This window comes from Dermatophagoides farinae, chromosome 6 (assembly GCF_024713945.1).
Source record: "Dermatophagoides farinae isolate YC_2012a chromosome 6, ASM2471394v1, whole genome shotgun sequence".
NCBI lineage: Eukaryota > Metazoa > Arthropoda > Arachnida > Sarcoptiformes > Pyroglyphidae > Dermatophagoides > Dermatophagoides farinae.
In genome coordinates this window covers 423,673-442,797 of record NC_134682.1, presented here as the reverse complement: position 1 = coordinate 442,797, position 19,125 = coordinate 423,673, and the positions used below count along the sequence as shown (strand labels likewise).

The following is a 19,125-nucleotide window of genomic DNA, read 5'->3' as shown; positions in this document are numbered from 1 at the left end:
TCAAAAAAAATATAAATATCGATACCAGCAAGTATCGATTGTTTTGAATCATAAATCATAATCTTGGCGCCAAACAATTTCATTTTGCTAATTTTTTTATTTTGTCGTCATCATGATTGATAATGATGGATGAATGAATCATATATGAATGAAACATAATCCTGAATAATTGTTTTTGTCTTGAAAACATTCATTTCATTTATGATTAAATTTATTTGTATACAACACGAATCCACGATATAATCCCCATGAGATTCAATTATTAATGAAAAAACAAAACAGAAATGCCTAATTAATCAACAAAATTGATTGCTCATTTTTACATTATAGTAATGGCAAACTTTTTTTCCATCTCTCTTCAAACTAATTGCATGTCAACATTGACCTTTAATTTTTTTAAAGGTCAACGGAAGATTATTATTGAAGAGAAAAAATAAATTTTCGAATAAATTCAAACAATCAACGAGAGGAAAAAATGAAAAACAAAAATGACTAAAATGAAATGTCGATATTGTCTCAGCATTCGATGACATTGTTGGGATCGATTTAATAATTTTTTGTTTCTCTCAATTTCTCTCGATAAAAAAAAACAAAAGAATTCAAACACGACAACAGCCGTCGTATCGATAATTTTTTGAGAAAACAAAAACAAAAAGAGAATTCTATCCAATATATAGAATGGCCATTGATAGTGGCAAATTCAAATGGCAAACAAAAAACACACATTGATGATTATTCGAAGTAACTGAAACATCATCCAGTTTTCTATATATAGAAAAGAAACTACGACTATCAAATTTATGAAAAATACCTCTATATCATAAACACAAAAAAGAATCGATGTGTGTGTGTCTATGGATCACATATCAAATTTGAAAGCGAAAATGAAAAAACAACAACAACAACGACAGAGAAAATTCAAAACCATTGCCATTTTCTTCATGGCTTTTCAAATGGAATGAATGAATGAATTGTAGAAGATTTTTGCAATATTGCAATTTATGTGTGTATGTGTGTGGTGGGTTCCAGTTTGACAACGAATATTACGAGGTTATGCTCGTTTTTTGTTGTTGTTGTTGTTGTTATTGGAATACTTGTTCTGTGTGTGTGTGCTATATATGAAAATTTATACATTGCCCCAGCAGCTGAATGTTGTGGCTCACAATGTTTTTCCGCTGTTTTCGTTGTTGTTGTTGTTGTTGTTCAGTTTTTAGTTTTATCTTTCTCCTTTTAAAAATGTGATAGGTTTTTTTTGTGTGTATTTAGACAGTGTGTTGTTGTTATATACACAATACAGAACATTCGATTTATATATACTCTCATATAATCATCATCATAATACCAAACTTTGGGTTTATGGTCCTATTTTTTTTTTTTTTTTTTGAAGTTTATTTGTTATCTGATATAGCAGATATTTATCACAAGCTTCTGTTACTTCTTTCAAGTTGATTCGTTGAAGTAATCTTTAAGTTTTTTTTATGTATGTGTGTGTGCGTATTGTTTCATAATTTTTTTTATTTTTTTTTCTCTTAAAACGAAATTCATAAAAATGTCTAAAAGATCTAATAAAGTGAAATATGCACTGAAGATAGAAATTTAAAATCAAATCCTGTACTTTGTGGCTGTTGCCGTTGTTTGATGTTTATTCCATCAATTTGATGTGTGTGTGTGTGTGTATCATTTTGAACTGGGAACTGGGAACCATAGACCCCCATTTCATATGCCGGATGATTCTTAATTTTTTTTTTCGTTTTACTACGTCGTCGTCGTAGTCGTCATCGTCTTTGTGATCGTTATCAAAATTGAAAGAATTTTCTTCATTCATTCATTCATTCACTCACTCACAACACATGAAGCCGTATATCATACAAAAAAAAGTGCACTCTATTGATCTCTATATGGTTCGGTGTGAAAAAAAACAAGATTAAAAGAATTTTATGAACTTTTATATATGCATAATAAAACATTCAGAAAAACAAAAATCAGTGATAATCATCAAAATTCGATTCAATTTTTATTTTGGCAACACGATTTTTTTATTGTCATTATTTTTCTGGTTCTAGTTCAAGTGCCATTCGAATTTCACATCACTCAATCAAACTTACCTTCACTTTCTCTCATTTATTTTTTTTTTTTTTTTTGTGATATTCACAAGCAAACGTGTGATTGTTGTCATGATCATATCACATGATCATTTTAGGTGCTAAAAAAAACTGTCTCCAATTTCGCATTTTTTTTTCTTGGTTTTCAAAAGTGATTAAATCACCGATAATTTTTGTGCTTGTTTGTGCATGATAATCGACTAGTCATCATTTATAGAATAACATTTTTTTTCAAATTTAAATATTTCTTAAAAACACATTGAACATAATGGTTCAACAATATAAAGCACCCGTACGGGTTTTCAAATATCCATTCGAATTAGTCATGGCGGTAAGTGTGTGTCTGTGTATGACATTTTCATGTTATGTAATGATTTTATTCACACCCTTTTTCATTTCCTTGTTGTCATTTATGTAATAATTTGGCATTTTTTTTTGTTCATTTTGACACCTACTTAATTTCGAACAATTTCGTGACTTGAAATATTTTTGCGTGCCAATTTTTATCATAATCATCAGATATAGCTAATTTTTCATCGAATAAATCAAAAAAAAAAAGAAATTTCTTGCTTCAATTCAATCTATTTCTATATCTAACACATTCTATATTTCCACTTAGTTCTGATTAATTTTGTTTTTCTATTTTTTTAAGGCATATGAAAAACGATTTCCAACATGTCATCTTATACCAGTATTTGTTGGTAGTGATAAAATCTATGATAATATTAGCGACGATGGTTCTATTCATGTGATTGAACGTCGTTGTCGTATTAGCGTTGATGCACCATATCTTCTTCGTAAGGTGAGTATTGATTTAGTATATCGTATATATGTTTATTTTTCCTGATTGATTGATCGATTATTGTAGATTACTGGAGTGGATCATGTTCTATTCATACAAAGAAATACACTGAATCGACGAAAACGTATGCTGAAAATAGAAGCAAAAAATGAAAGCTTCAGCAATCATATTAATATTCATGAATTATGTTATTATCGGGTAAGCGTCAATCGAACATTATTATGATCAAATTTATGATAATTATTTGATTCACCCACGCCCTCCAATTATTGATCATCATCATGTATGAATGTAATCAGGTTTCACCCGAAAATGAAGATTGGACCATATTCGAACAACAAGCCAGTCTGGAAATCAAATCATTTTGGGGTTTCGAACATGTTGTTGAACGATTAGCTGTTAAACATTATTCACAAAATATTAAAAAAGGTCAAGAAATTATTGAATATCATATCAATGAATTGGCTCAAGAAGGTATTACCAGCATGCCTCGTTATGAATCAAGCTCAAATCCAAATGAAAATTCCGATGATAATGATAATGATGAGGATTCCGATAAATTTAGTGATTCCTTATTCAATAATGGTGGCAGCAATCATATTGAACACCAACATCAACAACAATCTGCTAATAATAAAAATCATAACGGTATGATTATTTCACATAGTCAAGATTCAGTTCGAAGTCCAATATCGTCAAATATCGACGATACAATCACGTCCAATAATCATAAACGTTCCACGAAAAATTCCAAATTTGATTGTATTCGTTCCAATTCGGTGGAAGAAAAAATCCAAGCCACTAAACAGAAAATATTGAACAAATGTGAAAGTCTTAAGAAAAAAAGTTCATTCGAAAATAATAATGGTACAGCAGTGGCGGCGGTAGTCAAGACTAGTAATAATAACAGTAACAATAATGCCGTATCACTAAGTTGATGATATCATCAATATATCGATTTTCGTTGAGATTCCTTGAAGACAAACAAAACAAAACAAAAAAATTTCTTTTGTGCTCCTTACACACAACCATGTCGAAATAGAATCGAATTTATTTGAAATTCGAATCGATTTTTCTTCTATGTATCTTGTCTGTGTTATCAACTAATTATTATTATTATTATTATCCAAAAGCAGAAAAGTCAAAGAAATTATCATCATCGAATTCACTAATTTGTTTATCATTTGTATGCCTACTCCGTCATTATCATCATCATCATAATTCAAATCGGAAATTTGTTATTATTTATAATTATCAATTATTTTTGTATATGTAAAACTTTCTTGTAATCTTCATTCATTCATTCATCAACAATAACATTTACAAGTATTCGTCGTTCGTTTTTTTTTATTTCTGTAACAAATTTTCTTCATGTTAGATGCAATCATCATCATCATCATCATTATATTCTATATATCATCAGTATGACAAACAAATGACAAAATATTAATGTACCTTGAAAAGTATTCAAATCGATTCTGCAAATGTATTTTTTCTCATCACCATCGTACACGATTGTACAAACAAAAGAATTTGTTTTGTTTTTGATGTAATTTTATTATTTTGTATCACGTACAAAATTGTTGTTAGTAAGATCAAACAAACACACACACACACACATGTCTAAATAGCAGAATGAAAAACGACCTAATTCGTATTTTTTAACAAATTGTGGATAGAATTTTTTTTTGTCATAAAAAAATTTTAATAATGAAATTATCCATTGTGATTGGGTGCTCGAAATACTTTGGATTCTTTCTCTCTTTCTTTTTCTCTTACTTATCAACTACACTTTTGTTGTTACACTATATGTACAAATACTGAATAATATTTTGAAATTTCTAATTTGAATAATAAACAAAAAATTAATTAACTTGATTACCGCTAATTTTTAATTAATAAAGGAATTTTTTATTTAAATTCAAACAAACGACGCCATCTTTTGTCTGGTTTTATTATTACAAAATGGTATGATTACATTTTTTTCCGCCATTTTATACGCGTGCACGCTTCAATGTTAAAAGAAAAAAAAAGCTATCAATTCAAATTCGAAAACATATGATCCACCGATGACCAGAAAAAAATGATTGGCCAAAAATTGACAAATTTTTCTCCTTTCCCGAATGTTGTTTCTTCATCGATGAATAATAATAAGATTCAAAATTTTTACGAAGAATTTCATATTGATTTGAAACAAGCAACAGAAAAAACGATAAATTCTGTACAATTTTGTCCATTCGATGGTGCAACAGATATATTGGCATGTTGTGTACGTGAACGGATTTTTATTTATCGAATTTCATTGATCCAAACCATTAGTGGTAATGATGATAAATCAGGCGATGGAACTGAATTTGATTATCAATTCATTTACAACTATATTTGTGGTTCGAAATGTTCATCTCTGGTTTTTGGACCTAAAACCGATTTCTCACAACAAGCTCAACATGGTTTTTTAAGTTTAGCAATAGCAACTGAAGATTTTGGCATTTTACTATTAAATCAAACCATTCAATATGATGATGATAGCCAGAATAATGATGCTGAACAACAATTTTTCGCTGGTCACATTAATCACATCAATGATATGGCATTTGAACCAATTTCTGGTGAACAATTAGCATCAACTGGTGATGATTGTCTGTGTATAATTCGTTCATTACGTAATGAACAATCAATGGATGGTAAAAATGTTGCTGCTAAAATAATGCTTTCATCGCCTGGTGTTAGTGTTAAATGGCATCGAACTGAACCGAATAAAGTGAGTTTGATATAATGTGATTGTTTTGTAGATTTATTCAAATTTTTTTTTTCATTCTTTTAGCTATTAGTTGCTGAAAAGAAAGGAATGATTCGTTTTTATGATACAATAACACATGTTGCTGTCATGTCATTTGATTGTAATTGTTATCCATTGACATCAAGTGATTGGTGTTCGGAGAATAATCTATTCATTGGCTGTGCATCGGATCGTAATTTGTTTTTCTGGGACACATCATTAACAAGTTTACCGATTAAAATATTGAAAACCGATTTCGAAGGATTATCAGAATTTTCATTCTACGATAGTAAATTGATTGCATACCGGGCACGACCATATAGTTTTTTAACTGTAAAAAATTTTATTACAAATCAAGTAATTTATCAATGATCATGTGAATTTATTAATTTGATTGAAATTGATTTCATTTTCTTTTTTTTCTGTAGACATTTATCGAACGAAATTTGATCGCTGGTCGTGGTATTAGCTGGAATCGTTCGATGCCATTATTAGCTGTTGGTGGACCTAAATACGTTCATCTTTTTAAATTTAATGTTTTTTAATAAAACGAACAATTTACCATTTAACTTGATAAATTTGATGAATCCAAATGACATTCGTTGATAAAATCAAAATCATATTGCATACATTCAATACGACGGATTCGTTGCCATTCTCTTAGTAGATCTAGATGATTTTCTTCCGCCGTACAAATTGGATATAAACGTCGGCTGACATTTTTGAATGATTTGGATTTTTTTACAATTTTCAACATTTCCACTCTTGAAATTTTTTGCTCCAAATTGATCATTTTCGATATTTGAACAAGATTCTGTTCTTATCTTTGATTTTTATACATCTCCATCATTTTCATGAGATCTGTACCGATTGGGACATTTGAATATCTATGGTTTATGAGCATGTGTGTGTGTGTGTGGCCTGGCAACTAAAATTCCACCTGTACTAGCCGTAATTACAAGGTATACAGCATAAAATCGATTTGTTAGTATGGTACAGTTGCAACGTATTGATTATCAATGTTCGATCATCTATCGTACACTAATGTACCCGCTACAAATGACACCGTTTTCTCTCCATCCCATTTTCTTCATAATTCACGATTTTCATATGAGAAAAAAAAACAAAAATTCTCACGAAAATATTCCACCATCTCAAATCATCATCATCATCATCGAAAAAATTTTCGATTTCTTATCCATAGAGTTTTTTTGAGTTTGCGTCAAAGAAAAACCACAAATCTGAACATTTTTTTTTTTTTTTTTGAAATGCCATCAGGATGTCCAAAACAAATGAATGAATGAATGAATGACGCGAACAAACAGAAAAAAAACTGAATTTAACCTCCAAATGATGAAGTGATTTTACTGCTCAACTCCATTTATATATGTGCATTATTAATTGATTTAAAAGGAGACATCACAAGTTGAACCAGTTCGAAATTGATGTCTGTTCATGATTAAGAAAAAAATTTCAAATCTTTATCTCTAAAATTTAATCAACAAACAAAAAAATTTTCAATGTACTAATCTGGTGGCTGCAAACAGAAATAAAAAAAAAATGATCAAATCATGTAAAGGAAAACCAACTGAAGAATAATAACTGTGTATGAAATGAAATGAAATGAATGACGAGTACACCATGAGCGACTTTGAGGAAATGTTTTTTTTCGAATTTTTTTTTTTGCCGATTGATTAAAACAACAAGAGTATTACGCATTCAGATTTAAATGTTCGTTATTATTATTATTATTTCTAATCAATCAAATAGGTGGTCATATCATCTTGTTCGACACTTCATACTGTTTGGTGATTTAAAAACATAACCACAGCCACAAATTTTCATGAGTACAACTACTCATTACATTCGATTTGATTTTCAACCATATCACCGTTTATTGTAAAATTTGGACCAAAAATAATCATTGACATTGCGGTGATATCGCCATATTGACATATTTAATTTATTTATTTTTTATTCGTCATCATCTTCATCTACATCATCATCATCATCATCATCGTTACTCTGAATGATGTCGAATATTACGAAACCAAAAGAAGTGATATTATCACGATGGTATTTTGGTGGTCTAGCATCGGCCGGTGCCGCTTGTTGTACACATCCATTGGATTTAATCAAAGTTCATTTCCAGACTGCTTCAACGAATATAACGGCCGGACAACGGCCAACAATGATGTCAACAACGGTTAGAATAGTGAAAACTGAAGGTTTATTAGCTTTATATAATGGACTGACTGCATCATTACTTCGACAATTGACCTATTCGACAACACGTTTTGGCATATATGAAGTGGCTAAACAACAAATTTCACCTGATGGATCACCAATCCCGTTATACCAAAGAATATTTTTGGCCGGAATTTCTGGTGCTGCTGGTGGTCTTGTTGGTAATTATTGATTCATTGTAAATTTAATCAACGCTGTAATGAATAAATTCCTCTTCATTTAATAGGGACACCAGCCGATATGATAAATGTTCGTATGCAAAACGATATTAAAATGCCTGCCAAAGATCGACGAAATTATAGAAATGCCATCGATGGTCTCATTAAAGTTTATCGAAACGAAGGTGCCATGACATTATTCAATGGAGCTTCAATGGCAACATCTCGTGCAATCATGATGTCCATTGGACAGGTATTTAATATAAATAGTTTTCTGGAGCGTTTTTTTTCAAAACAATTTTTGAATTGAATTTCAGCTTTCAATGTATGATCAATTCAAATATTTATTACTCAAATATTTCCCATCAATTTTCGAGGATAATGTTACCACTCATCTATCAGCAAGTACATTGACCGGTGCCGTGGCTACATCATTAACACAGCCAGTAAGTTTTATTGAATTTAATTGTTCATGAACGATTTTATTTATATTGAACTTAACATAGCTCGATGTACTAAAAACTCGTATGATGAATTCGGCAAAAAATCAGTACCGCAGTGTTGGCCATTGTATAACGGAATTGTATAAAGAATCGGGAATTTTTGGATTTTTCAAAGGTTATGTTCCAGCATTCATACGATTAGCGCCGCATACAATTTTGACATTTGTATTTCTGGAACAATTACGACTGAATTTCGGTGTCCATATGTTTGTCGAAGACAAAAAACATTAATGCCATATAATGACAATCATCAATTTGTTTTCCGTAGTTTGTTTTTGTTTATTTTTTTGAAAAAGTTTTATTTTATTGTTGATAAATTGATAATGCAATAAGAAATTTAGATGTAATTTATTATGATTTTAGGAATTTAATTTACAAAAAAAAATACAAATATAATGGAGTTTTATGTATCATTTTGAGTTGAATATTATCATCATCCAATCAACCAGAACAACCACGACAACCACAATGAATACATTCGACAATTTTACGACCTTCTTCCAATTTATCTCGTGGTACACGACAAATACAATTGGTGCCGAAATTCGTATCACGAACTTGAATACAACGAAGACAGCATAAATTTTCATAGCCTTGTTTTTTCCATTTAGCTATCAATGCTGCATCGGCAATACGATTCTTTATGCAATATTCATATAGCTCTTTTGATATTGATTGCCGTTTATAATAAAGTTCATAAATATAACGAGATTTTTGATGATGTATCTTGAATATTGGCCATAATGATTCCGTACGTCGTTTACCTTCATGTGATTCGGATTCAGCTTCACGCATTTTTGCTTCCAATTCTTCAATAGTCGGTTCAATTAGATCCCATCCTTCTGGTGGTTGACGATTACGATTTCGTACAGTACGAATTTTTGGCATTATTATCCAAATGATTGATTGATTGAAAATATATCAAAAAGTAAATAAGACAAAAAAAAAATTTCAATCACAACAAATCCAAACGACGTAATGATGAAGCCTATAGAGCAAATAGACAAATTGAGAGAGAGAAATGTTCTCGATAAGACCTTTATAAATAAAAAATCTTCCTTGGAAACAATTATATTGTTTGTGCAAAAAAGAAGTGAGAAAATCAAATTCTTACAATTTCGTTTATTTTATGAAAAATCTTCGATCAAATGTTTAGCAAATAGAAAAAATTGATCCACAAAGCATTAATCAAAACTTGAAAATCGACAAAAATTGAATGAGCGACAGTGTTTGCCGTGAACATTAACCGACTGTGGTAACTGGGTGAGTCTTATTGAGTCAATTGAGCCAGAGAGATAAATATTTGTTTCGAATGAAAAAAAAACATTGAAAATCGTAAAAATGTCTCCACTATCAATAATCATTTGACATAATATTCAATTTACCAGCGTGAATGATAATAACAGATGTTTATTTTTATCATTATTTATTAAAAAACATTGAATTATTCTAGTTACGTATTATATGAACGGTTTGATGAGGGTGCACAAAGTCGCGCAACACAAACTCACACTCACAAACACACATTTTCTATCTACTCACATAAAAAAGGACCATAGACTTGATCGCGTGTGTGAGAATATATTTAATATACATTCAGTGGCAGCCATTAATTTTTACCCTATTCTGTAAAGCTCTGTGTTATGTGTGTGTATGTCAGTGTGTGTGTGTGTGGTGTTGTGTTTTGATGTTCACAATATCTTGTATTTCTTATGTTTGGCGCCTTTTACTGTTACCGAAACAACACAGAACAGTGTAAAAATTTTGAATTTTAATTTCTCCACACATCAGTATCATCAACATTGACATTATCTCATTTATTTGAATTTTTCTTTTTTGTTTTTCTATTTCATTCAACCAATATAGTATCATCGACTTTGATTCGGATTTGGGTCCCCACTGTTTGTGTTTGCACTGTTGTCCATACTGATTAATTAAAAATTTAAATTTTATTGATTGATTGATAAATCGCGATCATCATTATATAATTCGTCATGCGTAAATCTCGCCCCCGAAAACGTGGCCGCCCACCAAAAAATCAATCAAATAATAATAATAAATATTTGAATACAAAAATCAATAAAGTGATTATCGATGATGATGATGATGAGGATTCGAATCATAGTTCATCCACGACAAATACATCAAGATCATCGGGTACGAATAATAAATATCAGACACGTTCCACACGTCGATCATCAACACGTTCAAGTAGTACTGTGGTAGAATTAACGAAAAAACGTGGCCGAAAACGTAAAAAAACCGAAAGTGAAGATGAATTATGTGATGATGAATATTATTATGATGAACCGGCAACACAAAGTGATGAAGATGTTGATGATTCGGATAAAGATGATGATGATGATGATGATGATGATGTTGACGTTGACGACGATAAGGATGATGAAAATGAAATAGATGAATTCGAAGAAGAACAAGAACTAGAAGAAGAAAGTGAAGAAGAAGAAGGAACCGAACAAACCGGTAAACGTCGTGGAAGACCACCACGTGAAAAAGCACCAGTTTATCTTGATGATCAAGAAGTACCAGAATTATCATTGCCATCATCATCTGAAGATTTACTCATCTCCGGCAATGAATTGATTCGTACACTAAGTATTTATGAAATTTTACGACACTTTTCAAATACTCTACGATTATCACCGTTTCGTTTTGAAGATTTTTGTATCTCACTTTTGATTGATGAACAAACTTATTTATTATCTGAAATTCATATTCAATTATTGAAAGCTTTGATTCGTGAAGATGATTTGATTGGTACACAGCATGGACCGCAGGATATTCGAGATTCTATTAATGTTTATCTTCATCTTTGCGATCATGTTACATGGCCCGAAGTGCTTAAAATTTATCTTTCATCTGATTATAAGAAAAATAAGCCAATTATGGATCAATCATTGATGAATGATACGTATCCATTCACTAGTGTAGATAAAAAGCTAATACTTCTCCAACATTTATGTGATGATTTTCTCAACACACAAGTCGTCAGAGATGCCATCAATTCTGAAGGAAAACTTGATCATGATGAACATTGTCGTTCGTGCCACAAAAATGGTGAAATGTTAATGTGTGATTCATGCCCGGCAGTATTTCATTTATCCTGTTTGGATCCACCATTGAAACAAGTTCCCGAACAAGAATGGTTTTGTCCGATTTGTAAACAAAATCAAGTGATGGGCGTTACCGATTGTGTGAATGAATATGAACGCCAAATGCCACGACAAGAACCGATTGGTTGGGATCGTCATGGACGACAATATTGGTTTCTTGCTCGTCGTATCATTGTTGAAGATACTAAATCCGATAAAGTTTGGTATTACACAACGCGGTTACAATTTGATGAACTACTTGAATGTATTGATGATGAAATGTACGAATCAGATCTATGTAAAACGTTGTCCGAATTACATGATGATATCTATAAACAAATGGGTATTACTGAAAAGCTTACGAAAATAGCCAAAGGTTCTCGAAAAAGCTATCTTGAAGTAGTGAATGAAGAATTGTATTTAAAACGATCTTCAAAAATAAAATCCAATTCAACAGATGATCAATCAGTAATTGGTGAGAAAATAGCTGAATTAGAAACAAAATTAGCCGTTGATGAAGAAGATTTAAGAGGTGCTGGTGCTGGTGGTGGTGGTATGCAAACACGGCTAAAAACTGGTACTTTACCACAAAAATCATTTACAATGACAACGAATTATTTACGAAATCAAACCAGCCTGTATAATACGATTCAAGCATTCCGTGATGAAGAAACTGTTATTGTTGTGGCAGATAATGAAAAAACTTTAACACGTACTCAACGGCGAGCATTACCAGCAACATATTTTGAAGTGAATCTGTTCAATCTTGGTTTCGAAGGAAATTATCGTAATTATCAGAATATTTATAGCTTAATACCGATGGCATTGAGCCGAAATCAGGTTCAAGATGATCGTGATCGTCGAAGACATTTAAGTCATAAATTTAGTTTAACACCAATGTCTGATTTAAAATGGGCTTCATATAATCAAGTTATAACAGCGGCTCCAGTTACAACGGCACATGGACCTAAACCAATGTTGATCAACACATTACGGCAAGCTTTATTGCAATTTGAATTGAATTTTCCGAATCCATTGATGCATTCGAATTGGAAACGTCATCGTGATAATTGGATTAAAGCAGTAAAAATTTGTTCAGAACCCAGAGAATTTGGTTTAGCTTTGTATATTCTGGAATCATCGATGAAACCAGTGTTATTCAACAATGCCTGGAATGATTTATTGGGCTTTACTGTTCTTCAACGTACCACTCAATTAGAACGTGATGAATTGAAAAAGAAAGAAAAGAAAAGTGGTCGTTCTGCTGCTGCCGCTGCTTCGGCTATGGCAATAGAAGTTGCTGAATTAATGTCCAGTATGTTGGATCCAAATGATTCATCGACGGCTTCGAAATACAATCCATTAGGTGGTGGTGCCGGAGTCAAATTAGTCAATGGAAAATTACGTCATCAAATATGGAAACAAAAAGGTGAAGAATATCGTCTATCAGGTGTTGGTGGTTGGTTTTGGCTCACTAGTATACGAAATCCATATAAAGTGGTCAAATGTGATTTAGAGAAAAATTTATCACTAACACCTAATGTTGATGACGATGTTGTGATGAAAGAAAGTGAAAGTGACGACAACAACAATAATCAAAATGAAGAAATAAAAACTGAAAAAATTGATGAAAATTCCACCATGAAAACTGATGATGATGATGATGATGGAAATGATGAAAATTTTATCGTAAAAATTTCCGAATTTCTAACAGAGAAAACATCGAAAAAACGAAAATTTTATTATCCAAAAATTTTTCAAGAATCAAGATTAGACAAACTTTTATCCTGTCGTATGAATCAATTGACATTTGAACGTAAACAGAAAAAAGAAAATGATGATGTTGATGATGAGAAGAAAAATGATGTTTTGATTAAACCGTTGAAATCAACACAACCACCGGTATCGATAACGAGTTGTTGTTATTCAATCAGCTGTGATTCAAATTCATCTACGGTGCTTCCTTCTTCTTGTTCATCACCTGTTGAAAATGGTCATCATAATTGTTATTCACCACTTTGTTCTTATTTAGCTAAAAATCAAAATCTTATCAATGGAAATTGTTGTTCATCAATTAAAAAAGAAGAAATGATTTTCAAAGATCTTACCGAATCAGTTGAATTGCAGAAAATTATCACTGTGGATGATGTGGAACAATTTGCAAAAAAAGTCGTTTCATTCACTAGTAAAGCACAGCTGCCACCAAGTACACGTTTTACGAATGGAAAATTTAAATCAATTTTCATACCATTGGATTATGAACTTCGTCAATTGGGAAGAACTGGTGGTCAATATGAAATTTCCGGTTTCAATTATAATGCCAAGATTAATCCATCAATATGGCCATATGGTTTAACACCACGGCCATCATTTCGAATCACTTGGCTTTTTCGTGTATATAATCTACCAACATTGCATTGTGTTGCATTGCAGCTACGTGTATTATGGGCATCAGTTCGTTGGGATGATTTAGCACAGAAACCACCGATTTCTGGTACAAACACCATAACCACTGATGTTGATGTACAAACCATTGAAATTCTCAAACGAAGAGATATGCCACCATTTGGTTTACGTTCTGAATATCATATCAGGAAAATTACCGTGCCAATCGATGTGCCTATTTATCGTTCACGTGAAATTCCAACACCAAATCGTAGTGGATTACGTGAACGGCGACGGCCTGAATCACCGCAGAATAGAGGTCCACGAATGGATGAAAATTGGGTTCGCGAAGAAGAATTAGAAATATGGGAAATTAAACAATTCAATGATAAACAGATTCATTTAGCACGACAGAAAGCTATTCAAGAACAGCGTCAAAAAGAATTGGAAATGAAAAGAAAATTACAAGAGACCGGTAGTGTTCATAATAAAACATCAATCGATACGGTCCGATTTGTTAATGGTGGCAATATTAATTTGCACCCCAACACAGCGACATCGTTTGGCAAAACACTTACGGCAAAATTCTCGACTTTAATCACAAATCGTGTGTCACCAAAATGTTCCAATACATCATCCAATTCATCAACTCAATCTACCACTCATCATCCTACTATTGCTACATTGAATACATCGTTACCATATGGATCAACGATTCATACATCGAATGGTCAAGCAATTCGTTTACAAACAACCAACGTGACTAAACCATCGTCATCACAGCTTTTTATTCGCGATGGAAATAATTTCCAATTACTGACATCCACGGCCAGTCCTGTGACAGCGAATAATCGAACATATATTTTACGAACACCATTAAATTCTACAGGTGGTGGTTCAACGGTTACCACCAACACCACCACCACCACCACCACTGGACGGCCAATTTTCATTTCAAATAATTTCAATACTACAACATCACCAATAATTCGTTCAGTAAATACGATTCAGCATTCGAATATTCGACATTCAATACCGATTATTGCGACAAATTGTCCGAAAAAAATATCCACAGCAACAACGGTAAATGCTATATTGACAACGAATACATTGAAAAATGTCATAACAACTACAACGGCGACAACTGTGACAACAACAGCTACAGTTACAGCTACAGCTACATCATCATCATCATCATCGTCATCAAGTCCAGTTTTATCGGCAATCAATGTAACAAATTCCAAAAATATTACTTGTTTACCATTAAAACTGAGTGATGGCCGTACACATTATCTTCCATTAAGTTCATTATCTACTGCTGCTGCTTCTGCTTCTGGTACTGGTACTGCTTCTGGTGGTGGTGTTGGTACCAATCAAACCGTACAAATTTCCTTAAATTCCAATAATCAAATTCGTTTTATTACGACTAAACCAATTATTAATGCCTCTAATTCTCCATCAGCAGTTGGTTTGAGATCGAATAATTCGACTATTGTCACTGGTGGTGGTGGTGATAATAATAATAATAATCAATCTCAATCTCAACCAAAAGCAATTTTTGTCGCTACAAGCGGTAATAATGCAATGTTGGCGCCGACAACCACTCCACTCAATACAATCGTATTGACCAATGCAAATAATCAAAAAGTTATTCTCCATTCAGCAGCCACATCGGCGGCCACCGCAACGCCAACAACATTGAATCAAATGGGCATTAAAACTATTCAAATTGGTGGTGGTAATAATCAATCAACGGCACGAATATTGACCAAAAGTCCAATTATAGTTCGTAATCCAAATGTTGTAACCACTGGACAGCAAACGGATCCGATTCCAGCATCGACATTATCGAAAGCTAATGTTATCAACAGTAATACGTCGTCGAGTAATTTACAGAATAAAGAATCGGAAGAAAAAGATTTTGTCGTCACTGCAGAAATGACACAAGATATCGTACGGAAAGCTTTGATGAATCCAAATGTAGCGCCAGAAATTGCACAAAAATTATTAGCATTACAAAAACATCATCAAGAACAAGCCGATTCGCCAAATTATCAACAACAATTTAATCAACAACATCAGCAACAATCATTACCAAATAAAAATGAGTATACTACGAGCAATCATCGAATCAGTCAACGATCATCATCATTATCAACAACAACAAGAAGTTCACGTTATTCACGTTCAAAATATGATAATGATGGTGATTATATTTATGAATATCCACAACCGGAACGACATAGTAGAACACCGCGTCCTGTACGTGATGAAAAAGAAGATACGGAAAGAATTTGTTCAAATGTTATCAAACAAATGATTGATAAAATAGAGAAAGAAATACGTTCCAATAAACATAAAGAAGTAATGGCTGAAAGAAAACATAAGAAAAATATGCAGATGAAAATCAAATTTCGTCAAAATCATATCGAAGTTATTCGTAGGAATATTTTACGTAGAAAATCCGTATTTAATCAACATATAAAATGTATGGTTGAACGTGAAATTGATGAAAAATTAAAACAAGCTCAACGAAAATTAGCAGCTGCTCATGCAAAATCATCTTTAGTAAAAACAGCATCATCATCATCATCAAACCAAACAGTGACAACTGTGAATCAGTCAAACAATGTCAAACTTACGATATCTGGTGTAAAACATAAACTTGATAGTAAAGATTTTGATTCCAACAACAAATCTAACAATAATTCATCATCAACCGAAACACCAGAATCTGAATCTCGATCAATCAAACGACAACGTTTAGCTAATACTAGTGGCTCTAAATCATCATCATCACCATCATCATCGAGTAATGTTGATTCACAATCTACGGTGAATAATGTTGCTGCTGCAAAAAGCCCTCATCATCAGACGCAGAAAAAATCACCAAAAAGTAAAACGGCAACAAATTATTGTATCTGTAATCGTACGGATGATAAATCAATGATGATTGCTTGTGATGATTGTGGCCGTTGGTATCATATTAAATGTATCGGAATGGATAAACAAGAAGCTGATGATTTGGAACAATATTTTTGTTTAGATTGTAAAGATCGAAATCCAAAATTGAATGATGATCAAAGTAAAAAATCCAATTCATTATCAAACAATAATAGTAAATCAAGTCCACGATCAACGACGGTGACAACGACGCCGACAACGACGAATGTCAGAAAATCTGGTCCAGGACGTAAACCTAAACACCATCATCATCATAATCGTTCAACAGCTACTAACAACAATTCCAACGATAATCATAAGGTGGTTATTGAACATGAAGATGATGATAAAGAATATTGTTTTTGTAAAGAAAAATATGAAAGCGAGAAATTTTATATTTGCTGTGATCAATGTAATGATTGGTTTCATGGTCGCTGTGTTGGCGTCACCTGTATTCGTGCCGATCAAATTGACGAATATTTTTGTCCACGTTGTCAAGGTGAAGAATCAAGAAGCTATAGAAATATTCAACCACTTGTTGATGGTGATTTTCAACGGATGGAAAAAATAGTCAAAACTGTTAAGGTAGGGGATTTTTTTGTTTTGTTTAATTGATAAAAAAAATTAAACTAATCATCATCATTTTTTGTTTTCTAGTCACATCGAAGTTCATGGCCATTTTTGAAACCTGTTGATGGAAAACAAGTTCCCGATTATTATACGGTCATCAAAGAACCAATGGGTAAATAAATGAATAGATGCTGAATTTTGATTTTATTTATCTAATCTAAAAAAATTTCCACAGATCTTCAACAAATTTCCAATCGTATTAGTGGCCGTAATTATAAAAGATTCACAGAATTCATTTATGATATGCATAAAATATTCGATAATTGTCGATATTATAATGAACCAAGTTCACAATATTGTTTTTTCGCCAATACATTGGAAGAAGTTTTCGAACGAAAATTACGTGAATTAAAAGACTAAAAAAAAAATTGTGAATTCATGAAAATCGAAAAAGATAATTTTAAATCAATTTTATTAAATATTTAGAATAATTAATAGATATAATCGTTGTGTGGCAATCTGTGGATATATTATATTTTTTTTTTAATTTTAATCTTGTGTAAAATGTAAACAAATATACAAATTGACAGATTTTATACATTTGAAACACACATACACATATCCACAAACACGTGAATAGATGATTTTTTTCAATACCACTTTAAAAAATACTTTCTTTTTGCTAAATAATAATATCGATCGATATTGATCATTTGAACACATAATAATTGAATGGTGATGGTCTATTATTACGTCATTTATTGACAGGAAAAAAAATTCAAATTTCGAACACAAATTTCATGTGTGTGACATTTACATTTTTTTTTTAATTTTTTTTATTTTGGAATGTAAAATGTCAAATTCAGATCGGTTCAAATTGATTATAAATGCTGATGATGACAACGACGGATATGATTTTATTGTGACCGAATTTTTTTTGTGTATATGTTGTTGTCTGTGGCGTTATGCTTAGATTTGACAAGTTTGATTAAAATATTGTTTTCATTTTGAGAAACAAAAGCATTGATACATGGATCCTTTCGCAAATACTGTGTGTGTGTTTATGTATTGAAAACATGTGATAATGAAAATAATTTGCATGGATTGATTCTGATTTTATTCAATCTGACCATCGATGGAATGATGAAGCCATATAAACGAACGAATGAATTGATTAAATCAGAAATTTGAAAACAGGTTACGTATGATGACAAATTTTTTTCATGAAAATAAAGATTATATCGGGTATGATCTAGTTTTGTGTTTATCAATTCACAAACTTCAGGATTGTTGTTGTTGGTGGTGGTGGTGGTGGTGAAAAAACAACAATCCCACTTTTTTTAGATGCAATAAAAATGATAATGATTTACAATCATCATCATGTTCTGGAACAATCTTCATTTGATTTTAATCATCAAATTGTGGTAATTATCCATCATCATCATGGACATCTTGAATTTTGTATATAAAAACAAAAATCGTTCAAAGATTTTTTTCCAAATGAACATTTTTTATGTTGATCC

The 19,125-nt window shown here is 31.7% G+C and overlaps 5 protein-coding genes across 7 annotated transcripts; 4 read left to right on the top strand and 1 right to left on the bottom strand.

The window, feature by feature from the left end:
* The first annotated feature begins 1,025 nt into the window (after positions 1 to 1,025).
* On the top strand, positions 1,026 to 4,094 carry retm (real-time). Its single transcript, XM_047057089.2, has 4 exons — positions 1,026 to 2,433; positions 2,755 to 2,904; positions 2,971 to 3,102; positions 3,204 to 4,094. The coding sequence occupies exons 1-4, from the start codon at positions 2,371 to 2,373 to the stop codon at positions 3,840 to 3,842; spliced, it is 984 nt and encodes a 327-aa protein (XP_046913045.1). The 5' UTR covers positions 1,026 to 2,370; the 3' UTR covers positions 3,843 to 4,094.
* An 825-nt stretch (positions 4,095 to 4,919) lies between these two features.
* On the top strand, positions 4,920 to 6,252 carry Nup37 (nuclear pore complex protein Nup37). Its single transcript, XM_047057087.2, has 3 exons — positions 4,920 to 5,665; positions 5,729 to 6,040; positions 6,112 to 6,252. Exons 1-3 carry the CDS (start codon positions 4,988 to 4,990, stop codon positions 6,226 to 6,228), a joined length of 1,107 nt encoding a protein of 368 aa, XP_046913043.1. The 5' UTR covers positions 4,920 to 4,987; the 3' UTR covers positions 6,229 to 6,252.
* Positions 6,253 to 6,724: 472 nt separating this feature from the next.
* On the top strand, positions 6,725 to 9,002 carry Dic1 (Dicarboxylate carrier 1). Of its 2 annotated transcripts, XM_047057091.2 has the most exons (5): positions 6,725 to 7,391; positions 7,454 to 8,091; positions 8,157 to 8,341; positions 8,406 to 8,534; positions 8,595 to 9,002. In XM_047057091.2, the coding sequence occupies exons 2-5, from the start codon at positions 7,713 to 7,715 to the stop codon at positions 8,820 to 8,822; spliced, it is 921 nt and encodes a 306-aa protein (XP_046913047.1). In that variant the 5' UTR covers positions 6,725 to 7,391; positions 7,454 to 7,712; the 3' UTR covers positions 8,823 to 9,002. The 2 variants fall into 2 exon arrangements, with proteins under 2 accessions (XP_046913047.1, XP_046913046.1); XM_047057090.2 differs by having other exon boundaries at positions 6,725 to 8,091.
* Positions 8,916 to 9,992, bottom strand: l(1)10Bb (BUD31-like protein). The gene is made up of 2 exons (XM_047057092.2): positions 9,706 to 9,992; positions 8,916 to 9,579 (listed from the first exon to the last, which is right to left on the bottom strand). The coding sequence occupies exon 2, from the start codon at positions 9,477 to 9,479 to the stop codon at positions 9,033 to 9,035; it is 447 nt and encodes a 148-aa protein (XP_046913048.1). The 5' UTR covers positions 9,480 to 9,579; positions 9,706 to 9,992; the 3' UTR covers positions 8,916 to 9,032.
* On the top strand, positions 9,663 to 18,327 carry E(bx) (nucleosome-remodeling factor subunit NURF301 E(bx)). 2 transcript variants are annotated; one of them, XM_047057094.2, is made up of 4 exons: positions 9,663 to 9,854; positions 10,458 to 17,617; positions 17,690 to 17,774; positions 17,838 to 18,327. In XM_047057094.2, the coding sequence occupies exons 2-4, from the start codon at positions 10,586 to 10,588 to the stop codon at positions 18,020 to 18,022; spliced, it is 7,302 nt and encodes a 2,433-aa protein (XP_046913050.2). In that variant the 5' UTR covers positions 9,663 to 9,854; positions 10,458 to 10,585; the 3' UTR covers positions 18,023 to 18,327. The 2 variants fall into 2 exon arrangements, with proteins under 2 accessions (XP_046913050.2, XP_075588255.1); XM_075732140.1 differs by lacking the exon at positions 9,663 to 9,854 and adding an exon at positions 10,130 to 10,346.
* Positions 18,328 to 19,125: the final 798 nt, after the last annotated feature.